This window comes from Periophthalmus magnuspinnatus, chromosome 4 (genome assembly GCF_009829125.3).
Source record: "Periophthalmus magnuspinnatus isolate fPerMag1 chromosome 4, fPerMag1.2.pri, whole genome shotgun sequence".
Classification (NCBI taxonomy): domain Eukaryota; kingdom Metazoa; phylum Chordata; class Actinopteri; order Gobiiformes; family Gobiidae; genus Periophthalmus; species Periophthalmus magnuspinnatus.
Genome location: NC_047129.1, coordinates 12,198,360 through 12,218,594, shown reverse-complemented (window position 1 = coordinate 12,218,594; position 20,235 = coordinate 12,198,360). Strand labels below are relative to the sequence as shown.

General features: G+C 38.9%; 2 protein-coding genes across 12 annotated transcripts in view; one reads left to right on the top strand and one right to left on the bottom strand.

The window, feature by feature from the left end:
• LOC117370261 (unconventional myosin-IXb) overlaps nt 1-6,234 on the bottom strand; it is a 40,244-nt gene extending 34,010 nt beyond the window's left edge. For 10 of the 11 annotated variants that reach the window (XM_055221078.1, XM_033965654.2, XM_055221080.1 and 7 more), the window contains exon 1: nt 5,810-6,205. The gene's annotated coding sequence lies outside the window, so the exon portion shown is untranslated. Of the gene's footprint in view, nt 1-5,809 lie in introns of all 11 variants that reach the window. The other variant, XM_055221077.1, reaches the window with a different exon arrangement.
• Nucleotides 6,235-9,423: 3,189 nt separating this feature from the next.
• s1pr4 (sphingosine-1-phosphate receptor 4) lies at nt 9,424-11,773 on the top strand. The gene is made up of 2 exons (XM_033965080.2): nt 9,424-9,452; nt 10,217-11,773. Exon 2 carries the CDS (start codon nt 10,350-10,352, stop codon nt 11,577-11,579), a length of 1,230 nt encoding a protein of 409 aa, XP_033820971.1. The 5' UTR covers nt 9,424-9,452; nt 10,217-10,349; the 3' UTR covers nt 11,580-11,773.
• The last annotated feature ends 8,462 nt before the right edge of the window (nt 11,774-20,235 follow it).

Genomic DNA, 20,235 nt, shown 5'->3' with positions numbered 1-20,235 from the left:
CTGTGTAAAAACAGAGTAAAAACAAACAGAGCGGTGCAGACCTCAGACACACATGTACACGCCCACATGGACACGCACACATGGACATGCACACATGGACACGCACACATGGACACGCACACACGTGGATGCACACATGTACACACACACGTGTACAGGCACACATGGACATGCACACACATACACGGACAACATCTATACTGCATCTCTTCTCTTCCTTTCCACCTCTGCTGTGTCTGAGCTACTTTTCTGTCTCGTCTTTTGTCACTCTCCGCAGAGCTCCAGGCATCTGGGCTGGGCTCGCTGAATGCTCCATGTTTAGCTGAAGCATATGTCTCATGTTATATTTGGCAATATTCAATGCACAGTACATTACCGCCCACATACTAATGCTGTTAGTCTGGCATCTAATGCCCGACATTCTTCACCGAGAGAGTTTTTCTAACACAGTGTCCAGTGTAACAAGCTCACTCCCTCTGGCATCCACAGTGGCACCAGTTACTCACTACAGCTGGTGCTTTACCTCACACTGCCCTTTAAAGCAGTGGTGGTTTAAATTGCTACCATGTTTTATGTTGTTTTAGAACACTGAGGAATGGAGCATTTTAATTTGGCAAACAGTTGATTAGCTGCATGGTCAAGGCTACTGGCATGGCCAGATGTTTGAGCTCCTCTTTAGCAGGAGTAATAAATGTTATAATAATTAAATGACATCATGACATGACTAAAAAAAGTCATTGTGTAAATTACATTACAACATAGTTCAAAGCAATAATATTGAATACACTACATACTTGACTACATTACAGTTAAAATATTTTTAAAATGCAGATTTCTGATGTAATACAGAAAGTTGTAGGGTCTAGTCATTAATAGAAATGACCTGGTTAAACATTTATGAATTTACCTTTGGATATTTCATAGTAAAGTACAATGTAATCGGTAGAGAAAAGTGTCTCTTGCCCCAATCTGGGAGTATGACATCATCACATCCTACAATATGAAACCACCAATAGGTCCCGACTCTCATTAGGTGTTTGACAGCATCTGAAGAGATTATGGAAAAGAGCAGTACAAAGAACTGTAGTCGCCCCGGGCTGTGCCTTCTCATTGGTCATAATCCAGAGCCCAGGGACAGGCTCAGTGGCAACAGAGAGATGGAGAAGAGGCAGGTCAAGCACTCCACCAGCCCATTAACGAGTCAATCAGCATCCACTCGCAGAAGAGAAGAGTGGGCAGGGACTGACAACAGAGTGACTGCAATATGTCTGTGAAATTAGAGCTGTACACACAGCTTTGGTTTTATGCATTATGCAAAGGGTTGCATATGTCGCAGGTCTGAAGTACAAGTGATGGGCAGACACTTGTATGTTTAAATGTTTAAATAATCTTTTGTCTTCAAAATGGTCCTGCTGCAAAAAGATTTCATTATTTCCACTTGTAAAACCCCGGGACATTTTCTTTTGTGTACAGTAGCTCCATAATATAAATCAAGTGTGGAAAGCAAACTCAAATCTGAATCAATAATTCAGACTTTTCCATCTAAACGTCAGCAAAAACTGGCCCACTCTGATGCAGTCTCCTGCCTTTGGAGTGTGGAAAATTCCAGTGCTCCAATGGATTCTGGGTTTCTTGGGTTAAAACATGCCTGTAATCAGAATGTAAACACTCCATTTGATGTAATCAAAATCATCTTCAAGCTCTGATTCCAATCCTCCTGAGTTTGTGTTTGAATTGAGATGGATAAGTAAAGGTTATAGCACAACAAACAAAGTAAGGAGGCACTGTGCCTTTTCCTCCCCTGTACCCTGTCATTACAGCTCCAGCTATTTATAAAACTCATGAATTCAGCTTCACCGCGTGGAAACATCCCAGTTACCAAGGAGTTTGTGGTATTGATGACTTCAAACCTTCACTGCCCTCCCCCTTACCATTTTCACTTTACTCTGTCTGTAGCTACTAGGCCATTATCTAGCTCAACCACTCACTGTAAAATGTGGGTCATTCGAAATTCAAATGCAAAGTTGGCAATTTTATAAAATAGTTTTAATTAAATACACACACATACACATAATAATAATAATAATAATAATAATAATAATAATATATATATATATATATATATGTTTTTTTCACAAAGAACAACAGTTTTCATTAGAAAGAGAGCCCCAAAAGCAAATGACTTAGGATTTGTTGCTATATTCAACATTCAGTCAGACAAAGTGGGGTTTAAGTCAGAATCCTGGGTTGAATGAAACAAACCGTGCAAATGGTCAGTAAGTTTCCAGGATTAAACATTTATCATACACTGCCTGGCCAAAAACAATTCACCACTTGGATTTAACTAAGCAAATAGGTACAAGCCTCCTCCAGTTGGTCAGGTCTAGGTTCAGCCACAGTCTGTGCTCAGAGAATGAGTTCAGCTGACACCTGAATATACTGAATGACCAGGTTATTCCATCAATGCATTTTTTCTTCCCTGATGACACAGATATATTCCTGACAATGCCAGGATTCATCGGGCTCAAATTGTGAAAGAGTGGTTCAGGGAGCATGAGACATCATTTTCACACATGGATTGTCCACCACAGAGTCCAGATCTTAACCCCATTGAGAATCTTTGGGATGTGCTGGAGAAGGCTTTGTGCAGCGTCAGACTCTACAATCATCAATGTAAGATCTTGGTGAAAAATTAATGCAGCACTGGATGGAAATAAATCTTGTGACATTGCAGAAGCTTATCAAAACAATGCCACAGCAAATGCTTGCCGTAATCAGAGTTAAAGACAGTCCAACAAAATATTACAGTGTGTGACTTTTTTTGGTGGCGACTTTTTTTTGGCCAGGCAGTGTATCATATCATCATAGGTTAAGCAACAAAATAGCAAGAATAAACCTTACTCTCTATGGACTCTCCGTTTCAACACTCAAAATGTTTAGGCCATTTATTCCCATCTAACCAAATAGTGTCAGAGATCGTAACTTAAATGAAAAAACATGGCTCACTATTCCCTCAGTATGCTGTACACAGGTGTAGCACTTGGTCAATGTGAAACATGTCTAAAAAGGAGTGCACACAAAAGCTTGTGTCCTCCTTCTGACTCTTTATAACACAATAATCTCCTCCTCCAGTTTCAAGGACCTACCCAACTCGATTTTCATTTATGGGTAAGGCCAAAACACACAGCATCACAGAGTCTCACCTGGTTTGAGCACTGAAACTACAATAGTCACTTCCTTGATGCATTCTCACTGCTAAATAAAAACACAAGCCACTACATGTCAACCCACTGTTGCCAAACCCATGGCAACAAGCCAGTGTATATTTGCATCACAGAAAAGACAACCTCCTGAGAAGAATAGTGCCAAAACACTACAATATGAAGTTAGTGTACATTAAAAAGTATTTTCTTAATACCAAGTTGTTGTTATTTTCTGGGCATTTAGAATTAAACTATAACGTACGTCATTATTTTACATTTTGTTCATTGTAAACCTCAATATTCATCCGAAATGGCATCATAAAAGAAACAGGTCGCTTGACTCCCTATTCAAAATGACAAATAAAAGCCCCCGCAGCTTTGTATTGGCAACAAGCTGCAGATTTTCAAAAAAATGGCTATGTGACATTGAACACTACATCTACGACCCATGAATTATTTTTAATAATTCCAAGTACATACAGAGCAGTGGGTGGAGATAGGGGGTTGGTGAAATCTCCTGGGCACTTGTGCCTCAAATTCAGGATTACAAATGCATGAATCAATCACAATACATCTTTGAGTAATCTGTTGATGAGGAAACACTGTTTTACACGTCATATTTCCTTTAATGCCTTATAACTGCATCTATCAGGTCAGATCCTGTGCAGTTATCTGTGTGGTTATGTTGTACACATTAGGCAGTTGTCTCTGCACAGGTGACACATCCTCACAGCGGTCTTTCAGCTGCACATAGAAACAACATCATGTTGTTCAGTGATCCAATATAAATGACTTAGCATCAGCAGCACAGCAAAAGCTATACTCTGCATATGTCCTTGACCTACATACAGTATGGCTAAAACAAAATCTCATATAAAGCAACAGAAACAACAAGAACGGTTAACATTAGTCTAACTAATCATTTCAGCATTTAACTAAAATAAAAATAACACAAATACAATATGGCTTACATCTTGTCAAAAAATACAAACCTTGGATTATCATTTGCCGAGAGCCCTCCAAGAAAAAACTGCCACAACTGTGATTGGATCAATTATCTTTTCATCCCATTTCACACAATTACAGCAAGCAGGATGTGCAGACCAATTACAAGCCATGGTCGAGCTGAATATGTGGTTGTAGCGTCCCCTCCCCCTCCATTCTGCAGTCCACTGTCAGTTCCACTGGTTTGCACAATACAAAACGATCACAGAAGACCATATGGCTTTTGGATTTTACAAGTCAAAATGTGTAATCTACAACTAGGTTTTGGCATAAATGTGACAGCAACTTCCTGTTTCTTTCCCTTTTTTCCAATTGCTTTGAAATATCACATTATAAAAGAGATTCTGTGTGATTATCTTCTTGATTGTTGCTGTCGATAATATCTGCAACATAGCGCATTTAATAATTTCAGATTTGCCTTTATCCTCTTGTATGGGATTAGGTTCATAATTAGATTCTGAATATGACAGATGGGGGGCTTCATATGTGACGAAGATTCTGATATCTGATTTATAACAGGGACACTGACAGACCAGATGCCACAACTAACACCTCTAGAGAAGTCTTGTGGGTTAGAGAAATAAATTTACGTCAGAAGACAGTAAGTATGTGGCTAACGATTACCATAGTGCTGCCCAAGTGACAGAATTTGAATATAGAGGCCTACGATTTTAAGCTGTAAGCAGCGTATTTTAAATGATGAATGTGTGTATCTGGGCTATGAAAATACTAATTCATAAACAAATGTGTGCCAGTTGTATGTTGTTTATTACTATATACAAAATGGGTAGAAGAAAAGACAAAAACTAGTGCAACTCAAATTGAGAATAGGGTATTTTTTGGGTCATTATTATTTAACATACTGTAATGACTAATAACAGGAAGAGCTGACAGAGGAACTTGTCAAATAAAACTAAAATAAAAGTGAAGTCTTTTGTCTTTTTAAAGGTTTGTCTTTTTTAAAAGGTTATTCTTTTTGCACATAATTCAGCAGTGTTACCTTTCTATAAACACTGCAATCCTTTGTCACTAAAACCCTCCAATCATGGTGTTTCTAGGCAGAAATTGCAGCCATGAAATGCCCATAATAACAGTGATAACATAGAGGTGATTTTCAGAGATGCTAGGCTATTCTGGTTAATTTTCAGTTCCACAAAGCAAGTGTGTTCTGCAGGGGCATGACTGAGTGCTTTGCTTCTAAATTCAATGGTCTCACCAAAACAACAACCTATTGACATGTAGGTTGGTCACATTGTGCTGCAGGCCCGAGGACATGGCACTGCAACAAGTCAGCCTACATTCTCCGGTCACGCTGGGTGTAAAACTATCATTTCTCCATGGCCACAGACAGACAATTATCAGTTTTTGGGCATTCCCTCTGAATTATACAGACAATTTTCTACCACACACCAGGAATATTTGAACTAGCGCAATCATGCGTCTGTGCGTTTTGATAACTTTCCTTTAAAATGCGTTCATATGGCAAAAGACAGAATTATGATCAAAATATGTCAAATTAATTCAATAGATTCAGGTGTTGTCATTCCCATTTGAGAGCCACCCCCTGCAAATAAGAAGAACAGAGGTACTAATGGACCTACCTTTCCCGGTAGTTTTTCTCATTGTCTTGGTGTAGTTCTGTAATGCATTCCCTCCTCCTCGACTGAAGAAAAAATAAAACGTACTTAAAATGTATTCTGTCTTCTCTTTCTCCGGTAAAACAAATAGAGAGTAGAGTTGGAAATAAATCAGGCTAGCACCAGTGGTAGACAAAGCTTGGAGTCACACGCCTGGATCACAAACCAATAAAAACGCACGGCATAAAAGAGTTTCCGAGTAAAAAGACAACCGTTCAGTAAATAAAACGCGATATCCCACCATGAAAAACCCTCATAAATCCATTGTTTTCCAACACAGATGAAGTTTTGACCGGCTAACACGGCTAGCCAGCGCTACTTCCTTTCTCTGAGCCCAAATAACAGCAGCAGCTCTGCACGGAGAAAAAAAGTTGAGGAAAAAAAGGCACAACCAGATTCAATGAAGGCACCCATAAGGCATCCTGTTGCTCCACACCATTTGTGACAGTGCAGCGCCACCTGGAGTGTCACTGTGGAGCTGCGGCTGGTTGGGCTCACGTACGAACGTTTGACTTCCGTTTGTATGTGTGTCATAGACAATATTTTAAAATGTCAGTAAAGGTCAAAGCAGACTCTAAATCTATGCCTTTATAAAAAACATTAAGTCACGTTTTATAAAATGTGTTCGAGTGTATTTTGATATTTTTTTACTTTCTTATCTGAAAATGTACTTTTCCTTCTCATTAGCGCTCTATCTAGTGGCCACGTGCGGTAACAAGGCGCAGACAGCACAAGGAAGCACTGACTTATCTTCGCCTCTAGGCGGCAGTGTCCCTCAGCTTAAAAAACACAGAAGGTTCGTAGTGACCTGACGACATAAATGAAAAGGTAAATAGATTTTTATGATAATTTGGTTTATTTTAGTAGGCTACGCGTTTACAGTGCTCAAACGTGGTGATGAATACTGACGCACACTATGCATTATTAACTTGCAAGCCACGTGTCTTTTTAGTTGCTTAATTGGGTAATTATGCAAATATGATTCTAGGAGTAATACTATTTATTTCAGCATTCATTGTTGTTGGCTTCTGTGTGTGGTTTTAGAAAGACATGGTTCAGATCTGGTTGGCTAGGCTCAGGTTTCATCATGGTTTTGGTTCCGCTTTTAACCAAACCTGTAGGCTTTGTAGCAGATAAAAATAAATGTTTTCCTCCCCCAGCTAACAGATGAAAAGCGTGAGCGTACAATATGGCCAGGGCCGGCCCTAGCTTTCAGGGGGCCCTAAGTTGAATTTGTCTCTGGGGCCTCCCACAGCAGATGCCTCCTGACTCAGCTATTGGTGATTCACATTTGACAACATTCTGACACTGCTCTCATCACTTTGACCAATTGTATTTGTATTTATGTGACTAACATCAGACTGAAAACATCCAAAATGTCACAACTACAATAGTCACAAGAGCAGTACACAAACACATAAGGGGGGTCAAGATTTTAAAAATTTTAGACATTTTTTCTTAATTTCTGGTGTGTTTTAATGTGTTCCAGTTGACCACAGTGGGCTTACATTTACATTATCCTTGCCCTCACCTATGCTCGGCTGAAAAACAAATGTAGGCAGCAGTAGATATTTTGTTACTACAGATATAAAACAAATGTAATTGTTTGAGAGGGATATTTAGACTGCTGCAAACACACAAGCCCTGTGTCCAATAAAACTTGATATATTATTTTCAATATAAATATATGGGCTTTTGGGAGCCCTCTGGTGGCCTCGGGCCCTAAGCAGCTGCTTAGTCTGTTTATAGGCTGGGCCGGCCCTGAATATGGCATTAAACATAGCAACTCATGCAGAGCAAAAATGTATGCCTATCAAAACAGTCATTGAATTGATGCAGCAATGACATCTCTTTGGAGACCAGGAGGGCTGTCATGATCATTACCAGGCCTATATCGACTTATCGTTAAGAAATGATAGCTGGAACAATATATTTTGGGGCTTGTGTGTACTTTTTTGTCATATTTGAGCTGTAGAGCTTTAAAAGTAACTTTTATGGATAATTATCAGTTCATTCTGCGATTTATTTGTTGCCGCTGATGCCTTTTAATGATTCTTTAGGTCTATATTTAAAAAAAAAAGCTTTACTGGGACTATATTTCTTTATTTTGATTGTGTAGGTTGCATAAAGTATTATCCATATTATTGTTTATCACAATATTCCTCTGTAGCAGTATATCGTACTTCAAAGACTTGTTATCGTCAGGTCTATAGACACGCGTGTGACGTACATTCCTTCAGACAAAAAAGATAACACAGCATCAACAGTCAGACTGTGCCTTGTTTATCATTTCTGTGGTCAGGTTATCCTCCAAAGGGCGTTTTTAACAGTTGTAGGTGGTTTTGACACTTGTGGTTGCATTTCATACCTTTATGTGTTCCTTTGTAACACTACACTACTTCATATAGAGCTATGCTGTGCCTTTTTTGAGGCCCCCCATTCCAGGAAACAAAAGCAGAAGTTATTTTTCAAACTATCTGTAAGCTATATTTGCGTACATGGGATGCCACTCTAATACCACCGAAAGTCGGTCAATTATCGCACCATTGCACTTTGCACCTTGGACCTTAAACTGTTTTCACCTAGATATTATTATTATCTGTGAATGTTTTCAGAACAGTAGCTAAATTAAGATAAACCAACAACATCCAAAGAAAATCCTGACCTATTTAGTCCAATGCGTTCAAATTACAGAAGAAATAAAATATGAACTTTTTTTTCGGATAGAAATGTGCCAAAATATATGACACATTTTGTAGTTATCACAACAGCACATGACCAGTAATAAATCCAGTAATTGGCCATTTTCTGTGACGCAAGGTCATTTATTTTGAGCATGCTGTTTTGCCCTTAATTTATTTGATACATGAAAATTGTTTTAACTTTTGTTTTGCTTTTACTTACACGTATTTCACAATATAACTTTGATGCTGTTGTGAGTGCATAAGGTGGTCTTGCCCTGCTGTGGTTAAGTCATATGTTGTTTGAGGATACATGTATTTGGTGAACTGTAACTGGTGCTGCCAAGTGCTGCTCTGACAGTCACAGCGTGGAGGCTTGATGAAGGCTCAGGCACAACAGCTGTGATGAAACCTGCAAAACCCTTTACTCTCCTGGAGGAAAATCTGTTTATCTGTTTAACTGTTAACAAAAATCCAATTATAGAACTATTGTTAAATCACATTACAGCTCCATGCCACACTCCCATGCCACTCTCCCAGACATGAGCAAGAGTTATTGGGTCAACGTTTACAACTAGTATGTGTTCTAGAGTTCAGTACGTTTTGAAAGACTTCCCGTATTCTTGAGCAATAAAATTTTATGTGCTGTAATGTAGAAATATTCTTTGTGTATACCCAGAGGTCTTCATGATCCTGACCTATGTATTTAATTAAAAACACTGAATGAAAGGCACATTTTTGTAGCCCATATCTAAGCTTGCTTTGAAATAATCTCAGGTACTTTATAGTATGTCAGAAGCCCTGTTGCATGCTGAGTGTGAGAACTTTGGGTGTGACTACCTAATCTCCGGTCTACTTCCCCAGCAGCAAAAACTCAAGTCAGCGACAATCTCCTACACTCACTAAGCATCCCACCAGAGACAAGGGTGAGTACCTATACCTTAAAAAGACATAATACTTTTATCCTTGTATAACTATACTAATGCTACTACTAATAATGAGATACTTGTATACATGTTTGTTACTACAATAATATTTGCAGCTTTTTTGTTTTATTTATTGTGAATTTTAAATACATTGGCTATATATATATATATATATATATATATATATATATATATATATATATATATATATATATATATATATATATATATATATATATATATATATATATACATATATATATGTTTTCATTTTGAGTGATGCATTTAATCAGATATTTTCTTCTAGTTGTTGCAGTATTTGCTATTTTTGCATGTTATTCAACTCTAGTGACTCTTTTGTAGAGATTTAAATGCCCCTCCAGCTGTTCCTCATGCTTAGCTTTGTGCTTAGCTCAGCACTATGGGCACTTTAAATTTTAAACATACAGCTCCAGTACAGTATGATATTATAACATGAGATACACTTCTTATAAACTTTTTTGCACAAATGTCTATATTGCAATTGCTTTCTTAAATCACAATTGTTTTTAGTTTTTTTTTTTATATATATATTTTGTTTAGTAACAGTTGAGACTGAAGATTGAAAAAATTGAAATTGTGCATAAACTTTTTAATTCATTTATTTATTCAGTTTTTTACACTTTGTCCAGCTAATTACAGTTGAATTTTAGCAGCATATTTTAAGCTTTTAATCTTCTTTTTCTTTATTATTATTCTAAGTCCCAAATACTATTATTTTGCAGGTGTGTTGTCCAAAGAGCTGCAGAGCTTAGTGCCATGAAAGCCTGTATCATCACAGGAGTTTCACATTAAGTCCAGCTCTTCGCCTCCACAACCCTCCATCACAGCCTCAGACTTCAACCAGCACCTGTCACAATGTCTGACCTCTCCAACATCACCTCTCCCTCCTCCTCCACTCGCAAGTATCACTCTCCTCTGGACTACACCGCATCCAGTGGCACTACTTTTGGACTGAACCACATAATTCTCCTCCACTACAATCACACGGGCCGCCTTCAGAACAGAACCATCTCCACCTCCTCCAACAGCATCAGTGTATCTGTGCTACTCTTCCTCTCCTTCAGCATCTTCATCATTTTGGAGAACTTGCTAGTGCTTATTGCCGTCCTTACCCGGATTCGCACAAGTCGGCGATGGGTGTATGTGTGCATTGCTAATATTACTCTGTCTGACTTACTCACTGGTGTTGCCTACTTGGTTAATATCTGCATGTCGGGTAACCAGACTTTTCGGCTCACCCCTGCCCTCTGGCTCTTCCGGGAGGGCATGCTTTTCGTTGCCCTGGCAGCATCAATCTTCAGTCTTCTGCTTATTGCGGTGGAGCGGTACACAACCATGATGAAGCCCCTGCCACAAAAGTCCACCATGACGTCCTACTATCGCATCTATGGTCTGGTAGTGCTCTGCTGGGTGCTGGCTTTAGTGATTGGCTTCCTTCCTTTGCTTGGATGGAACTGTGTTTCCAGCCTGGATAAATGCTCTACCCTCCTCCCTCTTTACTCCAAATCATACATTTTATTCTCGCTCATTATTTTTTTCCTCATCCTCCTGGCAATCGGAGTGCTGTACGGTGCTATCTACTGCCATGTGCACAAAACTACCCAGCTCAACCCCCTAAAAAGTCGGAAGCGCTCCATAGCTTTGTTGAAAACCGTGGTCACAATAGTTGGGGTGTTTTTGCTGTGCTGGGGACCGCTTTTCCTGCTTCTTCTGGTGGACTTCTTTTGTGAATCTCGCCAGTGTGCTCTGCTCTTCAGCGCTGACTTCTGCATCTCTCTGGCCGTGTTGAACTCAGGCCTCAATCCCATTATATACGCGCTGGGCAGCAGCGACATGAGGAGAGCCATGGCTGAGCTGCTGTGCTGTTGCTGCCTGAAGATGGGTTTCTGTAATCCAGAGAAGTTCACGTCCAAAGACACCAGTAGTACATCGGAGAGCAGAAGGGACAGTCTTAGGAACAGCTTCAGTAAGATAAGGAATCTCAGCGTGGTGTCGCCTCCGTCCACTCCCAAAAAGACTAAAAAGAAAGACAGAAAGGGCAGACGGAGCTCCACAACCACCTGCTTGTCAGTTTCAAGTGGTTAGACCACAAGGCTCTCCTCCCAAACTGCCATCATCTCTAACGGTTTCCTGTGCTATGAAACTAGTGCACTGAAAAATATGTATAAATGGACATATTTGTACATTCATATTATTTTTGTATATTATATGTTTTATATTTTGTGTGTACAGATGTATAAAATTGCTGAGAATATGTATCTGAAGCTATGTATTTGACTCCACTAATAAAACAAATACAATTGTACCCACAACGTTTTTCAAGTGGTCTATGTGATGATCTCATTTTCCCAGATGGAGGGCAAGAAACAAACTTATTGATTACATGGTGTTTTCATTTCAAGAAATATTTAAAAATGTTGAACCTGAATATTTATATTAGTGACTAGACTCCAGGACTTGCTATATGAACAGAAATTTGCATTTTAACCACACCCTATGTATTTCTTCAGGTGGATGATCTGCCACCTGCTTGTTTAATGTCATTCTGTTGAACAGCCTAGGCAAAGAAACACATCTCACCCACTATAAAAGTCAAATGCACCTTTAACAATATTCATTTTAGCTGCCCCCTATCGTATTAAATATTATTGGACTATAGAATATTGTTATCACTTCTATATTTACACTTTACCCTTGAAGATTGTTGAAAACTTTGTGTGCTACAATACTGCCACAGCACAAGATACACTTTTAAAGCTTTTCTTATCCAGCAGAGGGTGATATAATTCTGAATATGTCCTCTTTTAGGGGAAAATGTACCAAAGCACTGACTGACTCTCTCTCTTGCTCAGTGCTCCTATCTGACAGAGTGAGTGATGGGAGCTCAGTGCTATGGGACTGCAGCCCTAAGGCGCACCCAACCACAGCTAATTGATAAATTCATTATGACTGTCTGGCAAATTACAGGAGCAGATCAGGTTCAACAGATACAGTGCTAGTACTAACAGACTGGAAATGTGCACAGATTACTCCATCCAAGGATTACATCATAAACCAATGAGCAATAAATAAGAACTGCAAGTATAGTTTAGTTTAGCTCAGGACTTGTAGAAGTAACATTTAGGGTGTGTTCACATTTGCACAATAACCACATTTAAACAAGTTCTAAACTGGGACTAGGAAGCATGTCAAAGTCAGAGCTAAAATGAGTTTAAACTTGGAACTAAACCTGGACTAGAGGAGGACGAAACCAAGACTAGAAGAGGTCAAGTCTGCATTAGGACTCAAATTGGACTCAAACCAGGACCAAACAAAGACAAGTGTAAACGCACCCCTATTCTGCACTAAACAAGACAACTATCACTATTATTACTCCTGCTACACTACTGCCAATACCATATTACCATTACTGCTGCTATCTGCTATAAATCTCAAAATCTCTGAAATATGACCTTTTTATTAAGATTGATTTGAGCTCTTTGGAAAGGGGTGTATAATGTAAAGCAGGTTATGAGAAGTTTCATTATGACTTATGAAGTTCACCATTTTACTAACTTTTTCTGCTAACCTTACAATGTGTAGGTTTAATAAAAGGTCACTTTAAATGTATGCTTTCTAAACTTCTGAAAGCACACAAATTTTTTTCAAAATATGTGATTAAGTGCGTAGAGTAACAATAAAACTGTCTGTAATTTACAATCCCATTACCCCCGCACCTCCTATGAAAATTTTCTTGTTACTGCAGGTTCTGATGAGTCCTGAGCTTTGGCTGAGGTGTAGAGAGGAACTTCCCATTTATCCTGTTGCCAACAGCGACCACCCACAGACCCAGCAGCCCCAGTCAATGTGAGTGTGACAGATGCAGCTGCTAATGACCATCTAAACATATATTTAAACACAGCTTAACTTCAGGTACAGACTTGTCTTCAAAATCACATCCATCGTCTGTTTTTCATGAGTTTTAATTTTTGTTACGGCATATGGCATACATGGCAGACAATGGGTAGTAATTACTTTTTGGCACTGGTTACAATACTGGTTGCAGATTTGTGGGCTGATTTCACATCCTTAAGTTTATATCTGTGCTCTAATTTTACCTGTACTACATTTGTGTATCAGACAAAACGTGTTTAGGATGGACTATGTGGAAAACAGGCTTATAAACAAACATTCTACTGTGTTTATGGGTTTTCTGAGGTTGACTCTTTCCTGTTTTTTGTGGCCCTAGAAACCAAACAAGTAGTTTCTGGTCCTGTTTTATCACAGTTGCTCTCATGAATTCCTACATCCTACAACTAAGAGCAGGGTAAAGTCTGTGTCTTGGCCTCACTCCAGCATTGGTGCCAGATGAAAAAGCAACAGCAAATTCCTGGCTTTATTAGCTTAACGCTCACAGACATTTGTTGCATTATATTTGACATGTCAGAAGCTGATGAGCAGGCTGTGTTGCTCCCTTACAACAACAGGCTCAAAATGATCTGCAATGGGTTAATGATGGTTGCGTGCAGACGTGGCTATGCCCTCAGTAATTACTGTGCTGGCTTTGCCTGCAGGTGTGCAGCAGACACCTAATCATGTGTCTGAGCAGAGCGAGGATACCATTAGCCCCGTGCAAATCCATATAGCTCATATCACTTATTTTAACTTTCATAATGCTTTTCTGTGTTTTTTATGTATGTGTTTTATTATGTACATTTCTATAGAAATTTGAGTTTTGTAGTTGTGTGGAAAGAATCAATTACTTACTCTTCCATAAAGATAAATCCCTCAGAAACCACTTCAAAGTTCAGAGCATGTGTATGAGAGAGCACCTGCCACAATACAGGCTCCTAAACCATTCTTTTATAAAGGGCTTACAAGCTATAGGCCACATCACTCATACAGCCTGGATTCACCCTTTTCACTGAAGTGGCACAGAGTGTGACAAGCGTAAAATCCAGATACATTACTTATTTGTTTCATAAGGCGTGCTCCTTTGTCTCAATATAACTGCAAATAGAAAATACAGGTCAGATACAAACGGACAAGATGATTTTACAGTCATTTATTGTTAGTCAATAGAAAATTAACAATATCATACATATTAAAGAGTACTGACTTTGAACTCTTTTCATAATGCATTTAAACATGTCCAAACTACTATAAACCTTTAACAATAAGACTCATTAAAATGGAAATAAAACTGTCGTTAAAACAGTTGCGTACATAACATGTGAACTGCACAAAGAGGTTACAAATGTGCACATGTCTGAGAGCATGTATTGACTCAAACAAGTGGCTTTGTATGTGGAGAGACAGATTATCATTCTTGCCATGCTGACGTGGTCATGCACAGACAGGTCACATGACAGTGGGAACAAACCATAGATGAAGAAAAGATGCTAGGACGTCCTGTTCTGTTTGTGCACCTGCATCATGACAATACAGTACAGACGTACTACTACAAATGTAAAAGACAATAGAAGGCAATACGTCATCTTCATATTACACTTTTTTAAAACCAGAACTAGTATTGTTACAAAAACTCAAAATTAAGCATCTGCTGCTACAATTACCACTACCACTACTAGCACTAGCACTAGCACTACCACTACCACTACTACTACTACTACTACTACCACTATCACTAATACAACTGCTAATTAATTGATTGGCTTGTTTGATGATTTATTGGGACCTAGGTTATTCTAATCCACACCAGTAAGGAATTTTTGTCCTATTACAAACTCCTCATAAAAAATCCCAAGCATTAACTACAAAATTCTTGCCATGCTTTTAGTAATTATCTTGGAATTTCACAGACTTTGCCATGACTGAAAAACATTGACATGTCCTATGTCTCTGTATGTGCAGCTGTCACTGTCAACATAAAATGTGTTAATCCCTGCATTGATGTTATACAGACAATTGGAACCATGTGTTCACTGTGGCTGGCTATTGTAGGTTTTATGTCTTTCTTTATTGAAGCTGACATTGTTGTTCTGTGGGAGAAATCATATCCCTTGTTCCATTGAGGATATGCAAGTATTGTTGTCCACTCCATCTACATGGCTTTCATTTTGTATAGCTGATTAGAACAATGTAATGGACAACTGTTTTTAGTATTTTTACAAATATATTGTAATATTAATATATAAGACACTTCCCTCTATTTTTTGTTGTCCACTGCACATGAAAGCCCTTTCTGCTAAAAAAGGCTGAACTGTGCAGGTTTATCCAGTTGTTTTTTTGTTAGTTTTTTTTGTTTGTTTGTTTTTTTCCCCTTTGGCATCATCACAAATCCTAGTATTTATTGCGTCCCACTTTGACCAAAGGCTTAGCTCTGTACTGGGGTCATCATTGTGAAGACAATTGCTGAATGTCTCTCCCTGCTCTTCACCTTCATGTCACTCTGCTTTTTCCCTCACAAAAAAGACTACAACAACACATGGGCATAATTTTGAGGCCTGTGATTTTATACTAATGATAATGAGTAACATTTTTCTTCCTAACACAACAAACTACTGTCTAACTGACCCTTGAACCAGATGATTGGAGGCTCCTCACTGCAATAGGCTGGCCTCATATTATTTTTCCCAGAAGCCCGAGGAGGCGAAACTTTGTATAACAGATGTTCTCGCTCAGCTTTCCACCAAATTACGCCGCCTCAGAGCTCAGAGCTACGGACCAGAACCGCACTGATACTGAGAACGGCAACAACAGCACATCAGGCTGAATAAAGCAGCCACATCATGAAATCTGGCCCGCCTTTGAGGGCATGAGATGAAAGACAGACTGACAACACATTGGAGACTATAAAGAGATCCTCAGGCTTTGGTCTGCACAGCTGCCTCTGGCCCGGCCCCTGCACTCATGAGAAGATACTCAGCTCACATTGTCCTGCGTTTAATTTCAGGGCAGGAATAGGCCGTATATGGGCACGAGTGGAATAGAAATGTACAGTTAAATCAAAGTGTATACTAGAGCTGTACAATTAATCAAATGTTAATCAAATCACGATCCAACAGTTAATAAGCAGCAAGTAAATAATAAGCAGTAAAAGTGTATGGTTTTGAGGAGACTTCAGTTTGGAGTAAGAAAGACACAAAATATTAAAACATAAACAGTAATTATAATATTGTCCAAATATATTCAGAAATAAACTGCATAAATAGATGGTAAATATTCAATTGTGTGTTTGCAGGAGGATTCAAGGCAAATAATACTCACTTTAATTCTGTAAAGCAAAATCTATTTAAATGCCTTTTTATAACTGGGCTTCACTTGACATTTAGAAAAGACATTTCATGCATCATTGTCCTTCATATTCTGATAAACTGCTCCTGCAAACCAGCCTAATGCAGCACCACTCTGAATACTGGCCTTGAGTCTCCATCACACAACCTCTGCAGCTCTATATTCACCCTTAAACAAATACTTGAGAACAGTATTGAAGGTGTAGTCTGGGATGTGAAGCAGATCTAACTACATTTCACACATTCCCCATAGTGGTGCTAGTAACTGGGTGACATGCATTAGACAGACCTGACAGGCGTTTTACTGGAGTTCCCCCACAGTGAACTGGTGTTTGGCCTTTGAACACTTGGTCGATGCATATGGAGAGTTTGCAGCCTTGTCAAGGGGGAGACACTGGAATAAACATGAAGGCCGAGCATAACAACAAGATGCATCACTATGTAACAGTGCACACACCACTGCTCAAGACCTAGCTATCAAACACCCAATGCTAAAAAGTACGTACTCATGAAAAATGCATTTTGTAAGTAGCTGCTCTAAAGTTCACAATGCACTGCCACACCTATATAACATCTACATGAAAAGTATTCAATTATTATGGTTTTATTCAGCATCAAATAAAATAAAACAACCAATTTTTAAATATATTTTCATTGCCTGGTAGCATTTTAAAATAACTACACTTAAATAAATAATTACTAAACCTAAATAATTCTTAATATACTATTTGTCCATTATGAGTTAAGTCTTTGTTCATGCTTTATTAAGTCGAATTAAGATGTAGTCATTATAAAGTAGTACCCATCATCCTAAATGCCCTGGTATGCAGTAGTTCTGGTCAAATGAGCTTCGAAACAATGGTGTGATTAATGTGGCTGTGCAGTAAGTGGGCTCCACTCCTGTTCCTGCTGAACTGAGCCAGTCTTCAGGTACAACACTGATACCAGTTCAGTAGGCACAGGAGGCCAAGCCCGCATGTCTCTCCATACACTCTGGTCATTATGAAAGAGCAAGGTGGGCCTGAAGATAAGATTTGCAGTAGTTATGAAGAAAGCATCCAAGTGGCGTCTGTCCACTGCTGTCAAAATATGAGTGGACAATGAGAAATTGGCTGTCCTTGGTAATTAGTTTGGAAAGAAAGACAAAAAAGTACATCACCTTATCCTATGCACTCTGCTAGAAGGAAAGTACTGCTACCTCAAAATGCTCCATGCAAGCCAACAGAACATTTATCATTATTCAAATATTAAAAGATGTCAGGTATTATAGCTGACAACACTACACAGTCGCTCAAGTTGGTGTTGGGTAAGTGTTCTCCATCCGAAAAAAAAAAGATGCATGGTACTTTAACAAAATGCCTTCCTTGGTGGAGCTGTATGAATCATACTTCCATGGTTTTAACACATAAGGGACAAATGCAAGTGAAAAAATCCTGCAAATGGTTGGTTGGCGCGAGCTTGCAGATCCAGTTGGTTCGACTTGGTTCACATACTGCAGACTCCTCATGTGTATACTTTTAAAATTAGAGGAGTTGTATTAAAGTTGAGTGAGATAGTGTTTACTCATTAAAGTTGCTGCTTAATGCCATTCTGCTGCATGAGCTTGAGTCAGTGAAGTGTGAGAAGAAAGTAATCAGTTGTTGTTGTAATCAGTTCTACAGTTTAGCAGCAGTGCATGTTGTTTAGATGCCTTGACGACGCAGCTGCAGTGGCATTGGGTTAACTCTGTCGGACATGAACTTGGCATGTCTGAACTCCTCTGACATTTAGCACCACATTCTTCAAATTTCTCAAGAAAACCTGTGGCATTTTTAAGTCGTTATTAAACTCGGGTCAACCGGAGTAAGGAAAAGCGCTTTCAGATTTGGTATGCATGATGATTCTTGCCAGATGCACGTGGTGTGACAGACAAGACAGTTATTGCTCAGGGCGAATAATAACAGGTACAGCTTGGACCTTGCACAGATATATATATATGTAAAAAAAAAAAAAGTTTAGTCCAAGAAAAATGTAATTCAAAGATATTATACTACAGGTTTCTTTTCGTCATTTCCAACATCGGGTTCCTTCCGATGTACAGAAGAAAATCTGCTTCATCAATTCAAATGAGTTAGGCACCTCAGGCACTGAACTTAGCCACTGTGAACAACACATAGCAGGGATCAATGCTCACCAATTAGCTAAGCTCTGTGCCTTTAGCAAGAGGGTGGCTGGATTTTGAGGTAACTGTGCACCTCGCAGACCTTTACGTGAGTTTTCATCTGTAACACTGGCCCAGACTGCTGAGAATCTAGTTTTAAGATTTCAATTTTATCCTCAAGCAACTTTGGGTACACTTGTCCTGTTTGGTCCTAATTTGAGTCCAGTCAGATCCTGATGTAGACTTGGTTTAGTTTGGTCTGGTCCAGGTCTAGTTTCAGATTGAATCCCATTTTAGTCACAACAAACACAGTGTGAATGCTACCAAGATGAAAGACATTTGGTTTGAATCTATTTGCAATTACAATTTAGCACCCTAAAGTAATTACGCTTTTTTACCGTCAATGGGTCAATGGTCTGTTTGGCAACTTCAAGAAAGACAAGTTAATATTTCACACTGATTGTTGTAGCGATCCCCTGCAGAGCTGTGAGGGAGTGGAAATCCCTGGCAATGTGATTTTTGTTTGTCTTTTTGCATCAAATCACGGTGCCAGGAACCCTCCCCACCACAGCCGTGTTCACTCTGTCTTCGATGCCCTCTGCAGGCTCTTGACTCTTCCTCCCTCTTCTCCTCTTCCTCATCGTCTAGAGCTCCAGATGTTCCAAATCCAAGTGTGGACCAGGGACTTGTGAGCTGAAGGAAAAACACAAAAAACACAAGCAATTATTAAAATCATAGTAACCTCAAAAGCACACTTTATCAGATAAAATAGATATGTTGGTAACACAGGCTTAGTAATTACTTTATTAATACCCTAAGCCCTTAATTAAGTAGTTACTAAACATAAATCATTCTTAACGATTTGTTCAACTAACCCTCTATTAAGGCAAATTAAGGTGTACTTATTATAGTTTTACTTCCAATAAACTTCTCTCATATAACAACAATTTCAAACTCTCCATTGTAAGTATACAGCATGTCTGGAGACGCACTTCTGGAGCCTCTTTTATGGCTGCCTCAGACTTCAGAGCCCACGACCATCTCTGTGTGTGATTATCTTTTGTTGTTTTGTTGATGTTCTTGTTCAGGGAAAATTCCAGACTCAGCCCGGTGTGTGGGAATAATGACAGGATTGTTTAGAGAGGGGTGTAGTGTGGTCTCTATTTGATCCCTTATGCTTCCTTCAAATCAATTCAAGAAGATTCCAGTCTTTTGTTACCGTGCAAGTCAGCAGACAATTGTAGTTTTTATACTGAAGAATAGAGCAGCATGATCTACGTTAACTATAGTCTCAGTAGACTAATCACACGCTAAATCAAATAGAAAGGCAAATTTAATTAGTATTGGTATATTTTGCACTCTTGTA

What these genes read in the sequence shown, in the direction of transcription:
- s1pr4 (XM_033965080.2), top strand. Translation starts at nt 10,350, where the DNA reads ATGTCTGACCTCTCCAACATCACCTCTCCCTCCTCCTCCACTCGCAAG.